This window comes from Antrostomus carolinensis, unplaced genomic scaffold, assembly GCF_000700745.2.
Source record: "Antrostomus carolinensis isolate BGI_N321 unplaced genomic scaffold, ASM70074v2 scaffold30630, whole genome shotgun sequence".
NCBI lineage: Eukaryota > Metazoa > Chordata > Aves > Caprimulgiformes > Caprimulgidae > Antrostomus > Antrostomus carolinensis.
Genome location: NW_010289589.1, coordinates 19,723 through 34,228, shown reverse-complemented (window position 1 = coordinate 34,228; position 14,506 = coordinate 19,723). Strand labels below are relative to the sequence as shown.

Below are 14,506 nucleotides of genomic sequence, written 5' to 3'. Positions count from 1 at the left end.
TGATTAATTAATGTTTCCCTCCCTGGGTATTATTTCAGATTAGAAACGTGCTTCTTCCAGTTCAACCATCCATTGCTCTCTGACAAAGAAATCAAAATGACCTCACTAAGATTCAGAAACAAAGAATCAAAACCTGTCAGCTTTCCTGGAAAGGGGACAATGTTAAAATCACGTTTCAAGGAAGGTTTGGTTTTTTAAATTGTCTTGATTGATTCTTAAAGCTTGATACATTTTAAATCAATAGAAAGATTTCAGTGGATTTCAATGGACTTTGGAGCTTTCTTTCTTTTGCATGAAAGGAGCAAGAAAGGTCAAAGGAAGTTAATGGCATATCTCAGAATCAGTGATGAATTGACTCAGGTGACAGTTGTCGCTCCTGAAGTGTGCACAACCACTTCTGCACCTGCCCTTTTCCAGATCTAGGGGTGGTAGGGACACACTTAGGTGGCCATGGATTACCGGATTATTACACTGCTACTAAATCATGTTAACAAAGCATATTAAACTCTTTACAGGTGTCATGTAACACAGTTTAGCTCAGCTCACTTTTATTGTGAGCTAAACTAGATTGTATTAACTTGCATTTTTTTGTGGTACAACAGAGGGAGTGGGTTTCACTCAGCTGATACCTCTGATTCCAGCAAACTTGTTGTCACCATTTTGCTGAAGTTAGATTTTTTGTATTTTTTTTTTTTTTAATGGCTCAGTTGTTTTTACTCCAGACCCAAACAGTGTATGTCTGTATTCAGTGTCTGTAAACTTTGGGCCCTTCATTAACTCCACAGGAAGAATCCAGACCAGACACTGAAATCAATTATGTTAGCACCTACCAACATCGGACATTTCGGGAATGCTGGCATTGTAAACGTCCTTGGTAAACATTGGCTCGTTGTCATTGATATCATGGATCTTAATGATGAACTCAGATTCTGGTTCCACTGGTCTTCCAGTCCTTCTGTTTATAGCCTGGGCACGGAGTATGTATACAGGCTTTTCTTCCCTGTCTAGTCTCTTTGTGGCCTGGATGTCACCAGTATTTTCATTGATAATGAAGAGGTCTCCTGCTCCATCTCCAGAAAGGATGTACTTAAGTGATCCATCTCCTTTATCCTGGTCTGAATGCAGCTGGTGGTGAAATGGAAATAAAAAAAAAAAGAAAGGAAAATAAATAATTGGGACACAATTCTAGCTACTTTAACTGATACCATGACACATGCTTTACTATTATGAATACCCAGCCAAGAGGCTGTACGCTGCTTTTGGGAAATGAGATGATATCACAGTAGAAGCAGTGAATTGATAGAGTTGTGTCTTGATGTTGGAATTTAAATAGTCTGCAATATTATAAGAAATCGCCTGAGGAAAACCATGAACTGAAGCTGCAGATCACTTTCCCAAGCTAAGCATACATCAATTAGGTCTAAGTGCTAGTGGCTTAGATGGAATATGTAGGACAGTGAGAACCTACAGTGGAAAAAACATCGGATTCAGGAATTGGAGGAAGCGAGGAATTAAAAAGTGGCTAAGTCAGCTGCTTCTTGAGTTTAAATTCTGTGTGTTGTGCTCTTATGTCCTGTCGACATTATGTAATATGCCACACAGTGCACAACATAATAACATACTAAATACATACAGGAATAGGAGATAAATACATGCATTCACAGATGTGGCAAACTAAGAGCAGAGGCAGCAGGCGTACTAGACCATTACAGCACTGGCAGTGAAGAGATCAGTTGCCTTATCCAAAGGGACATGGACTAGGCTGAAACATGGTGGGGGCAGGGGAAAGAAAAGAATGATGGTCATTAGCATACAAAACAGGAGCTGCCCAAACTATCACCTTTTTTTCTCAGGAGATTAAATCATACTCTCATGGCTGTTCCTTTGATAAAGGCTTATTTACCCATCCTGGCCCTAAAATCAAGGCTAATCAACTACAATTTATTTTGTTGTTACATTAGAGAAAATAAAAATTTTAAAAATGAAACATTAAAATGGCTTCTAAAGTCAGGGCATAGGTGATGAAATTCATGGGAAAAATGAATCTATTAGGTAGCAGATTCCTGGAAATTGTTAATTTCACAGAAAATGCATGGTTATGAGTTAGGAGAGCTGGACTTCTCAACCAGCTGTTTGCTTCTCTTTTCCTGCATACAAGTTAGAAAAAAAAAATACCTAGTTGCCTATGTGGCAAAGTACTTAGCATTGCTGGATGACATGCTTTGTAGAAGAGAAAGATTTGTAGGTTGAAAGAATATAGAAAGTCTTCACACAGACTTCACCAATGCCTGGCCTATGTCCCTTACCATGCTGGAAAGGCAGCATCTAACATGACCATATGGCCAGTGCTTTGGGTTTCCTCCAGCTTTCTGCCCAGAGCAGTGTTGTGCTGGCAGCCTACTAACAACCCACTTGGTGGCACAGTGCTCCACCATGGGTGCTTTTGTTTGTGATCCCTACGAGAAGCATGTTCTGTGCAACAAACCTGCCTTTAAGGGCAAAACTCTTTGTCACTACCCATTCCAAAAGTGTTCAATAATACAAAATATCAGAACTGTAGCATGTTTAATCATTACCAGATGTGCTGAGGCACTCTTCTGGATTTTCTCCTTCAGGAAGAAAATGGGCATTCCATGTAATTTTTCACAGAGCCCTTTCTCTTGATAATAAGAATACCAGTAAGTAGCTTGTATGTAGCATTTTTCATAAACAGATTTCAAAACCCTTCACAAAAGTCAATACCTTTTGCTCTGTTTTTTTGCATAACAAAGCACAGAAAATGGAAGTTTCTCAGAAGGCTAGTCTTGCAACCTGGAATAGAGTTCAGGTCTCCTGAGTCCCATACAGCTGGCCAATACACTCAACCATAGGGCCTAGAGGAATTACATGACTTACTAGATATCACCTCAGCCTCTGACAGGTAGCTGTTAGACCTGCTTGCTAAGAAGTCAGACTAGAATTCTACTGCAGGAAGTAATTTCAATAGCATATTTGAGTATTATTTTCCTCAAAGGCAACCTGCCACAGAAAAAGCATGAAAATAATTTTATGTTAAAAACTATATATTTTTATGATTATTTCACATCAAAAAAAATCACATTTGTTTGCCTTGAAAGCCTCTTAACTTTGTCTGTATTATACTGGGACAAAAACAGCCCTTGGTAACAGACTGCCATTAATTCATATGAATCATGGAATACTGCTGTTCTGAGACATGTCACAGGCTGAACTCTCAAACTTGTTTTTATTATCCTTTTAATTAAACCTGGTTTCAACGGACAGGGTAGCAAAAAAAGTTCAAGCTAGAAAAGGTGCTGGAACTACTGGGAATTGTCTTCCACAATATTCTTTACATAGTCCAGACCACCTAAAGAGATAAGAATTTAAACTTGTGTGATTTTTTTCAAGTCCGTAGTTTATGATATTTCCACTCCTCCACAATTAAACCAGAGTGAGACTTCGGATATCAAGACAAAGCATATCTCATTGTAATGACTCATCAGTACCAAGAATGAGGTGATCTTCATCAAAGGTTCAATCTCTAGCCCTTCAGCAAATGCACTGACTTTTGAAAATAAACATTGCCTCACATAAGATCTTTTCCAACTTCAGTACCTTTAGTTTTACAACCTTCCTAAGACATGACAGCAAAAACAAAGTGCTCAGTTGGCCATGCTTTATGTGGATTATTTAACATGAGAGCAAGACCTGGGGGAGGCCTGTATCGCAACACCAGCAACATCTGCTTAATAGCTGAGCCAAAATAGTTTGGATTTTCAGGACAAAAAAGTGGTTTTATATATTTAAAAAAAAAAAAAAAACAAAAAACCCAAGCAGATCTCTAGAGAAGTTTATCATAGATGATAAATTTGTAACATTCGAGAGGAAAATATATGTAAAAAACACTTTTAGGTTACATTATCTGTCCTTGACCATTTGCTTGGTAGAAAAATTTTACCCAGGCAAAGGCAATAATCTGTTCTATTTTTTCTTAAGTGTCAGTCTATCTTGGAAGCAATATTTTGTCTGTGTGACCTATATGAAGGGGAAAATTGCTACTGTAATCAGCTTAAAAAAATAAATTGTGAATAAAATTAAAGAAGAAACAAATGATGCAAGTTGAGGCTAAAAGAAGGGCCTGAAGGCAAGATGCACTTAAAAAGAGAGTTGATGGTTTTGTGTATAAAACTTAACACCATTGTTAGGTTATGAGGATGAAATGAATAGTAATAACAACCTTTCCTTTTAAGGCGAAGTTATTTTTCACTATCCAAAGGAAGTTTTCTGTGATGTGTGTATAAATTATACCGCAGATACTTTTAGTAGGACTGATCCTAGCCAATGCAAGGTATTATAGCTTAACTCTGTTCTAACCTGTGTTGCAAAAGAGCGTCCATTATCCTCTGCCTAAAGTTGGTCACATAAATGGGCCATGGCAGATAGACACAGGATAGAATAAAATGTCTTGGGACACAGTGCTCATGTCATCTGGGCTGTATTTATTACCATTCTTTAAGACAAAGTTACTTCAGCCAAAGGCTTTTAGGACTCCAAATAAGGGTAGATTTTTATATTTCCATACGAACTCTGTGTTACTTAATGGCATTCATTTCAGCTGGTGACTGAACTGAGCAATACCCCAAAGGTAAGCAAAATTATGAAGAAGTAAGTCTATGCAATAAAAAGTAAATGCATCAGCAATTGCACTGTATTAATATTATAGTAAATTGATTCATTCCGAATCTAATCTGGACACTTTTGTGAAATCCTCCATCAATCACTGGCTAAGACTGAGGATGAACATCAAATTAAATATATTACTATGCCCTAGGCATACTTTTACTCATCTTACTTTAATACCACTATTAAGTGAACCATCTGGTTTGCTTTTAATGACTTACGGTCAGAAAAGAACTGTCCAGCCTCTGTCTTTCTTCTGCCTGCTTCCCCCCTAAATGTCCTGGCCAAAAACATGCAAATACCACTGTGTGAAAACAGGGGAGGCTTCATGCCTCCAGGGAGAGCAGTTCAAAGTGCAGGACCGCAGCGTTAGCTGCCCATATTTGACATGCTGCTTGTTGTCACATACATAATTACTTTAAAAGGAAAGTTGGGGGGTTTTCGGTTTTGGGTTTGGTTTTTTTTTTTTTTTTTGGGGGGGGGGATTGTGTGGGGTTTTTTGTTTGTTTTTTTGTTTTTTTTTTCAAATTAGCCACAATCTGGAGTAGCCTTCTTCTCCGCAGTGTCTCTGGCAGAGCCCTCCCAGGGTGGGCGATGGCAGGGCCTGGCGGCCATGGCCTGTCCCACCAGGAGCAGGGCAGCTGGGGCACAGGGACAGCCCCAGCCCTCGGCATCGGGCACCTCCCTGGGGAAAGCAATAGGCTGTGGCCAGGACAGGCCCTGGTCCCACAAACGGACCTGGCTTGGCAGGGCCCATGGCCACAGGGTAGGGCAGGGCTGTGGGGAGCTGGAGACCAGCCCTGCTGTAGTGTTGCTGGGGCAGGGGATGGTGGCCCTGGGGGCTGACATGGGGTCCTGGGCTGTGGGCAGGGTCGGGGGAGACCTGGGCAGGGACAGTCAGGGCTGGTGGTGCCTCAGGGCCCTTTTCTAACCGTGGTAAATTCACCATGAAAATGCATGAAACAGCAGTACCAAAACTGTATAGGAGAATGAGATCCCACATATTTTAACAGGTTAAGGCTACATGCTAACTTTTTTGTGTGTTTAAATGGAGTACATTAGAGAGAAGCAGCTTTCTAGCACACATATTTGTAACAAGGTTGTACTGAAAATGTACTTCTGTAGTAGTGGCAATTAAATTCCAAAAAATTGAAATTGCAGGCTGTGGATATTCTCCAGAATTAAATAACATCCCTTCTCTACCTCACTCAATAACCCTGATTTAAACAGCATAGTGAAATTCAGTTATGAAGTGGCTTTAGGTTATGCGAGATGACTGTAAATTGCAGTTTAGCTCCCACTAATGTCATGTTGCTGGTTATGATACCTGGCAATTCAGTGGGTGAGATGGTTTTCCATCCACCCTTGCAGACCACGTTGTTTCCTGTTGTGAATATAACACCCTACTTGCTGAATTTCAGAGTGGTTACTGAACCTCTGCAAAGATCAAAGTCAGTTGACCTTGGGATGTACACACTGAACCATCAACCTACAATTATCCAGAAATAAGCTGCCTGTTGCATCTTATTATTTGTTTGTATTTATAAATGGAACTTGCTGTTCTGGGGTTGCAGTGGTCACATTTTTGTCTCCTAACACAATAATGAAATAGAGACTAATTATTAAAATAGTAAGTAGGCAGTTAGTAGGTAGATAACAAAGAGAACCATGGGTTTACTCTTGGCAGTATTTATAGCACATTATTTCGCTCCAAATTAAATAGATCTAGACAGTAGAGTCCTGTCTAGTAATGAACAAATTCAACCACATGTATTGCTTGAGGTTACACGGTGCAGTCCTACAGCATTCAGAAAAAGTAAAGCACTCAAAATTAAACTGCTAATACTATCATGTTGCACACAGTTTCTATTTCAGAATAATAACAACCATGTACTATTCCCTGTACCTTCTGGTACTCTGTATCCCTATAGCATCAACCAACCTCCTCAGTTAATATCATAATCAATACTATTAATATCATCGAGTAATCAGCACTGAAGTTTTTGCTCCACTTGGTGACTCTTGGTGTTAAAAAGAGAATGCCATTGGTTTTGCACGTTAGGTAATAAGTATTTATGTATATTTTGCTGAAGTTTAAGTATAGGCTTCTTCCTAATGCACAAAAAATATCCCCCAAACACTATATATATGTTCCATATACTTACACGTACACACACTGTATCATGTATCATCACGGCAAACACCTACACAAATTTATATAAAGCCATAAAAGATCCTTTCTTCTAAACAGATATTCCACAAGTTCCATAGCAAGATCCAGCATCACCAGAAACGAGAGGTTTCCTATGGATGTGTGTGCCATGTTCTTATGGCCTCAATTATGCTCAGTTCTGCTTCCTTTCATGGTCCACGTATAACTAATCTATCTGACTCACCCCTAAGGCAAAGCATCCTGCTCTCCCTCATATCACTTAGCACACTGCATGGTATTTTATACTTTCTGCTCCAGCCTGTATCCTCAAAACCTCTTCACTGCTAAATGCTACTACTTCTTTTATTCCCTAAATACTTGCTGGAGAATAGATAGCACAGGCTGCAGTGGGTGGTGGCTTATACGTGTATTTATGGAAGTCAAATGACCAAACAGTCAAGGCACAATGTAGGTTTGTTTGTCTCATGCAGCCACTGTTCTTCCAAACTGTATATGAAATGAATGGTTTTTGACACCTTTATTCCTCTATAAAATTCAACCGAAAGTGGTTAATGGAGTTAAAAATTATTTAGAGGAGGGCAATGGAGAGAGAGAGAGAGGTTAGAGTGTTGAAGCTAGTTATCTGCTCAGGTCAGAGATCTGGAAGGTTATGTAATGACTTAGATACCTACCGTTAGGGACCACTATTTCAAAAATTTAGCTTAAATTTCTTTTAAAAATGGGTGGATAGAAGCTAAAAAAGAACTAGCAAGACAATGGGAGAAAGACATTACAGCACTTCCAAATTTTTTTGGTGTTTAGAGAAACTAGTAGAGGTGACTCCTTTGCATTCTTATATAAAGTAATTTGAAGATTATATGAAGATTTATACTCTACATCCTCAAAAGAGCTAGAGAGCCAGAGTTTAAAGTAAGATTCAAGCACTGTCATTTTCAAAGAAAATAACACAACAAAAAATATTTGACAAGATTGAAAAATAAATGCAAACAGACCCAGCCTTTCCAGATCACAGCACCATGATTCCAGATGTACAGCTGTCAGAAACAGCACTTCCACACAGGGGCTGTATTTAGACTACTAAAACAGGTACTTGAAGTAGATTCCCACTTCTTTGTATCTCCTCACTAACCCAAGATCTGCTGTCCTAAGCAATCAGCAGTCTTCATTGTCCATCACCTTCTTGACCTTACAGATGTCATGGTTTATAGAATACTTAGTTAAGTGATTTGTTTACTGTAGTAAGTTTAGTTACTATACTATAGTTAATACAGTAAACCTGAATATGGCTCAGTGTGACTGATTCCTGAGTGTCTGAGCTTTAACTTGCTTGCTTCCCACCATGCCTAGTGAAGACAAAGGGGCAACAGTTACACAGGTCCTATTTGAGGAAATCACTGCTCTGGTGATTAGAAAGAATCTTGTTTCCCAGTTTAGATGTGCTGTTCTTGTGCCAGCATTATTTTTCTGTTTTAAGAACCTCCTCCCACATACATTCTTCCTCATCCAACATTTATAGATAATAATCCCATATACTCTCATTATTTTTCTTTGCTACCAGCCTATACACAGTCTCTGCTTGCAAATTAGGCACTTCTGAGTCCTTGGCTGGAATCCTGTTTACAACCTTAGTCTCTTGTTTTCAGGTCACGTGGATTCCAAAAAGAGACAGTGAAGAAAAGGCCAGATAAGAAGGGCTGATGATCCCAGTTGGGTTTTTTTGTTTTGTTTTGTTTTTTGTAATTGCTGCATTTCAGTTGGACTTCCTTCTGTATGAATGGACACAGGTCTTTGAAGAATGATGATAATATTTTCCTATCTCTATTAGAAATGAGTACAAACATTTGCCATTTTCATTGCCATATCAAACTAGCTTTTTCCTACCTAAAACACTTCCTGACTAAAATACTGGTTCTTCTCCTTCTCCTGCTATTTCTAATTTATGACTATTCATTGTGTATTAGATTTTTTTTTAATAACTCCTATTTTATGAACATTGCATTTTTATCCTGTTTCTATTCCTTCCATTTTTAAGATCACCTTTTTCTTCCTGTAGGGTATTCTGGTTGGCAATGAAGGATAAGATTCAGTACTGAAATCAAGAATGCGAACCTTAAATCTGTAATAAATTAATTAAATAGAGTACTGAAAAATTACCGAGGTTATACAAGATTTCTGCATTTTGGGGTGTTGGTTTCTTTGGAGTTATTGGAAAATATACTATGTCTTATTTGTATTGTGCTTACTTTTTTGGTCTGTAAGAGTTTATATAGCAGACCCAGAAAGACTTTAAACCCTGGCTTGTTCAACCGTGGAATCCTATTAATATAATAATACATAACAGGCTGGGTTTTTATATAAAGTTCATACCTACAAGCTCCTTTGTTTAAGCCCTGATTGCATTGAATCATGCAGATTAGATGAAAAACTCAGTAAAAATTGAAATAATAATAATAATAAAATATAAAGAATATAGGGATCCAATACTCGGACCATTAAAATGTAAACCAAATGTTTTGTTAAGGTAACTACCCCAGTGTATTACAGGCAAAGTATAAAACAATAAAGCCTTCTAAGGGTCCTCTTTAACCTAGCTACTGGTTCTTAGGTCTAACTCTGAGGTTTTTACACAAAAGAAAAAAAAAGCCATGAGATTCAAGGAGAAAAAAAATGTTCAAATTACACCCACTGCAAGTAGGCAAAAAAAGCTAGATGTCAGAAAGAAGTGTTCAGTCACAGCTGTATCATCTGCAAAAAAGCTTGTCCTAATATGAAGAACTACAGGGGGAATTAAAAAACAAACCAAAACAAAATAAAACCCACCAGGGTGATGCTATCTTTCTGTTTCTTGAGAGTATCAAAATGTCAGCGAACTTTCTCATTCGCTCTCAAAAGTAGTAGTGCCAATCTATTCCCTGTAAATGAATGACACTTAAAGAACCTAAAAATAGTTTTGTGCTGCTGAACAACTTCAGAAAATGAATGGATCAAAAAGCACTGAGCACATTTCAAGATTCACCAGCAACCAGACACTCAAAAGGCAAACTGAGAATAAAAGATGGTAGCATCTGATTTCAAAACAAACAGAACATAGGAAAGGCACTAGAATAAGAGTATAGGACAGTAGAGTATAGGAGTAAGAAGTAGAGTATAGAGGGAACTGGAATAAGAATTCCTTATTAGATCAGGGACAAGAGGTAAAGTGCTCTCACTTTGGAGCCTCCAGGCTCAAACTCTCCAGGGAGGCTGGAAGCTCCTTTCATTCTTTTGTTGTGAGGGCTACATGTGAGGCCACATGGCCTGAGACAGACAGGTACAATAGTTTGGCTGATGTTGTGATCCCTGGTTTATGGAATAAGCTGCCCAAACAGTAGTTGTGAACCTGTTGTTCTATTTTAAATGTATGAAGCTAACATCAATACCCTGGTGACTCACACCTTTATTACGCACCCTTCAAAATCACAAATGGGTTTTCTAACCTGAAGTGCAAACATGCAGCCACAGCTAATCAGCTTTGCAAAAAATCAATTGGAAAGTGTCAATCCTTGCAACATTGCCTGAGGCCTATCAACTCTTTTACCTCTTGGGTTCCCCAACTGCTGCTGCTCTTCATCATGATTAAACAGGGACAATGGTCAAGAGCTTTTGTCCTGCACTGCAGTACATCAAACTAGAAAGGTCCCTTATTCTGTTGGCCCTTCTCTCTTAGGGGTAAGTTGTTATCAGATCTTGATGAATATTTAGCAAAGCTGCAAACTAGGTAAAGGTGTCTCCATGTTCTCCTGAGCTGAGTGCTGCTCAGCATTTCTGCGGTAAGGCAGAAATTTGTTCCTATTACCTCTAAGCACAATTATAGCAGGAATTTACAAAGTTTGCTTTCACAAAGACAAATAACTCTTTAATTTATAAGGCACATGAGACTGTCTCATGTGTCAAGTCTGCCCCTTGAATTTCATGTTCTCTTATTAAACTTGCTTTTCTTTGAACTACCGTATAACAGTGAGAAAGATAGCCAGCCTCCCTTTTAGACTCTAAGGAACTAAAAAAAAAAAAATTCTGCCTCTGAGTAATAACTGAGCTCTCACTTAAAGAAAAATAAAGATCCTTGGTTTTAAAGTGAATTTTCCCAGTTTTACTTAGAGTAGTTGGGTTTCATTATGCCTTTGTCTGAAAGATTAAAGAACCCTCTCCAGCTAAACAATAGTAACGTAACACAAGAGCATTGTATAGACTTATGCAATTACCCTCACAAAAGTGTGGAGATCTGGTTGTTCTCTTAAGGAAGGCCAAGGTAGTTTAAAAAACCTGGTTTATGCTTTTTGGTCCATCTGTTTCAGCATCTGACATTTCTTTGTCACAGTGAATATAATCCCTTTTTGCCAGTGTTTTTAAACTGTGTGGTAGCAACAGGACCTGGTAGACATGAGGAATGGTTTCAGTAGAGGCATCAGCCTTCATTTACGAAAAAGCACAAAGGACTCGGCCACCCTGAGGTTTGTCAGACTCTAGCTCAGGTACTAAGAAAACTCTCTTACATGAATAGCTGAGCAGAAGATTAGGAGAGATTAAAAATTATTTTCTTACCTAGTGTATACATTTCAGTGATCAGGAATGAAAATTCAGGCCTTTGAATTCTTGAAAGCCATAAAATGCTGTATAAATCATTTTAGTTTTGGAGACAGACATTCTCATCATTGCAAATTTACCACCGTAACTGAATAGTCAGTCATTGGATTCAAGTGTGAGTCTTAAAGACTAAATGGGAAAATTCAGTTGAGGCATCACTGATGATTTCCTTGATATATATATTAAAAAAAAAAAAAAAAATAGAAACAAGTGAAGCATATTTAAGTGTATCTCTTTGACAAAACAGGAGATATGCAAGGGAAAGATAGGCTTGTAGCCACAAATACAGGATTGGCAGGGTTTAATATTGTCTCTGTCACATTCTTCCTGTCTGATCTTAAACGGATCACTATTTGATGCTTCTACATTCTCCCTGAAGTAAAATGTGGGTTGTTAACAATGTCCAGTTCTGTATGTAATGATTATAACATGATTTGAGAGCCTTGGGTGTAATTTGTTCTGTGTTAGCTTGTGGAAAGACTGAGGATTGTTTAACTGGAGTAAAGATTAGCAACACTATGGCTTTGCCACAGCCTGTTGCATTTAGAGGGTGGGTGGCCGATTCCTAATCCTGCTGCAATGCTAGAAAATCTAATTCCTTTCAGGGTTTTGTTATTATCCACCAGCTGAAGGTTACTGTCACCACAGCTTACATAAGGGATGGGGTAGAAAGGGGAGTTTCTGCACTCTGGGGCTGGCTATATTAGCTCAAATAACATTTTGAGGTGACTTAAGACTTTCTGGTAAAGTGAAAAGGAATATATGTGCTTTCATTTCTACCAAGTGAGCTTTGGGGTTAAGGACAATGAAATGCCTAAATTGTAATGCCTTTCAGTGGGAATACAATGAGTCCCTAAAGGGATGAGGCATGCCTCCCTGGTAAATCTCTCCTAAACCCCCATTTTTCAATGAGAATTGTGCATACAATTCAAGAGCACCAACTTCCATTATAGTTTTATTCCAAGTCCGAGCAAAATAGTTCTTATATCCTTGTATATCTAAAAGACAGGTATGTGCACAGGAAAAGGTACCTACAGCATAGTTAATGTACCTCCACTGTTTAAGCTTACTAATTAACATAGAAATTATGTCCAATTTTCCTTTTTAGCAAGAAAAGATACTCACTGAGACAAAAGGCCCAGATATATATCTTATCTTTTAAAAATTACACAGGAAAAAAAAAATGATATGACTTTTTTGTGTACCCAGCCATTTTATGGCAGAATACTTTTGTGGGTTTGATCTAAATATATTTCAATTAATTTGAAGTACTTCAAATGACTATAATGGGACTTCTGTGCTGCATTACTCAATCAAAAAGGGAACATTCAATAAACATGCACTTCTATAATTAATAATTTCTTTAGTATATGTCCCTTAATCTCTAAATTATGTGATGTGTATAGTTAGTGAAATCAGTCTGTGTTATATGCTTTGATTACCTTTGATTTCTCAGGGAATTTACTCAGGGAAAGTTGCTTATTCTTTATCAGTGGTCAAAATTATCTATTTCATCACTGAGAAGATGTTTTCTTTGGACTCATGAACCTGCAGAAATGCTTTTAAATTATAGGGTAGGCAAATACAGTACCTTAATTAAGGTATATGAGCAAGTACATTTCTAATTCAGTGAAAACCTCTATTCTCCTGTGGGGGTAAGGGAGAATATATCTCAAAGATTAACTAGGAAGAAACAAACCAAAACAAAAAACCCCTTGTCCTAATATCCAGAAATGTTTTTACTGGGATATAGTTGAATAAAACATCAGGCTTCTTCAGCAAGTAACAGCTTCTGACTACTCCCTGATGGATGCGCTTGAAAGCAAATGTTCATCCTTTGCTTACTGACAAAGGTGACCCTTTGATATTCTGAACACTTGATGCTGACAATCAAATCCTGAAATATGTGTATGAATTTCATACACCATATAAGTGTGTGGCAGGGAGGAAAGCAGGGGGATGGGGAAGGGGGAATGTAGACAAACCCTAAACCAAATGAGAATCCATATTCAGACTTAAATAAAGACTTAACAAGAACAAAAATAACTCATACCCACAGGTTTAGTTGAGTCTTTAATCTATTTGTATGCCTGGATCATCTAGTTCTACAGTTCAGAAGCTGGGGAAAAATGAAAAATATCTCCATGTTGTCATGTTCCCCAGCTTTGTTTCTAAACAAAAATTTGTGTCATGTAAACAGATAATTACAGATTTGTGTGAGACAGCAGGTACAATCTAAAAGGTACAATCTGCACATTTAAATCTCAACAAGACCCTTTTGAGGGAGACTTCTCAACTAGGAATATGTTTATAGAAACCTTAGCCAAGGCTGCCATTGAGTAGGTTCTTTGAAACGAGTGTTCCTCAAAGTGTGTTAGTCAGGATGTGATGGGATAGCTCACAGGACTTGAAGGCTGCAACAGAATGAAGGAAGGCCCTTTAGAAAGGTCAGGCCAGGAAGGCAAGGAGGTGGATTAGCAAAAGATCAGATCGAGTAGACATCTTTGCTTTGGAACAAGTGAAAAATCAGTCAAGAGCTTGTGGCTAAGAGACAGACCAACATAAAACATCATGGTAGGCATCTGCTACAGACCTAAGAGATGAAGCAGGTGAAGCCTTTAGACAGATGGAGGAAACCCTATGATTGTAGGCCATAGTACTCATAGGGAACTTTAATCATTCTGATGTTTGGTGGAAGGGCAGTATATCTGTGTGCGAGCAACCCAGATTTCCGCAGAGTGTCCTAAGACAACTTCTTGACCCAGGTGATTCATGAGTTGACCAGAGGATGCAATACGTTGCACCCATTAACTCATGAATAAAGAACTGCTCAGGGATGTGAAAGTACAATTTGCCCATGGGCCCCAAAGATCCCTGAGCCTGTCAGAAAATTCTTGTGGAGTGAAGCATTATCCACAGCAGACAAAAACCAATAAATTAGGAGCCTTTTAAGTAAATTGGACAACATTGGATGCATCTAAGGATGGTGATGAAATATTATCTTTCTATAATGTCTGAAATTTCATAGTG

At 38.3% G+C, this 14,506-nt stretch overlaps 1 protein-coding gene across 2 annotated transcripts in view; it reads right to left on the bottom strand.

Moving 5' to 3' along the window:
- Positions 1 to 14,506, bottom strand: part of LOC104527275 (cadherin-6) — a 47,182-nt gene that overhangs the window by 22,682 nt on the left and 9,994 nt on the right. For both annotated transcript variants that reach the window (XM_010170953.2, XM_029085737.1), the window contains exon 2: positions 831 to 1,125. In XM_010170953.2, coding sequence (XP_010169255.1) covers positions 831 to 1,125 — 295 coding nt within the window. The remainder of the gene's footprint in view (positions 1 to 830; positions 1,126 to 14,506) is intronic.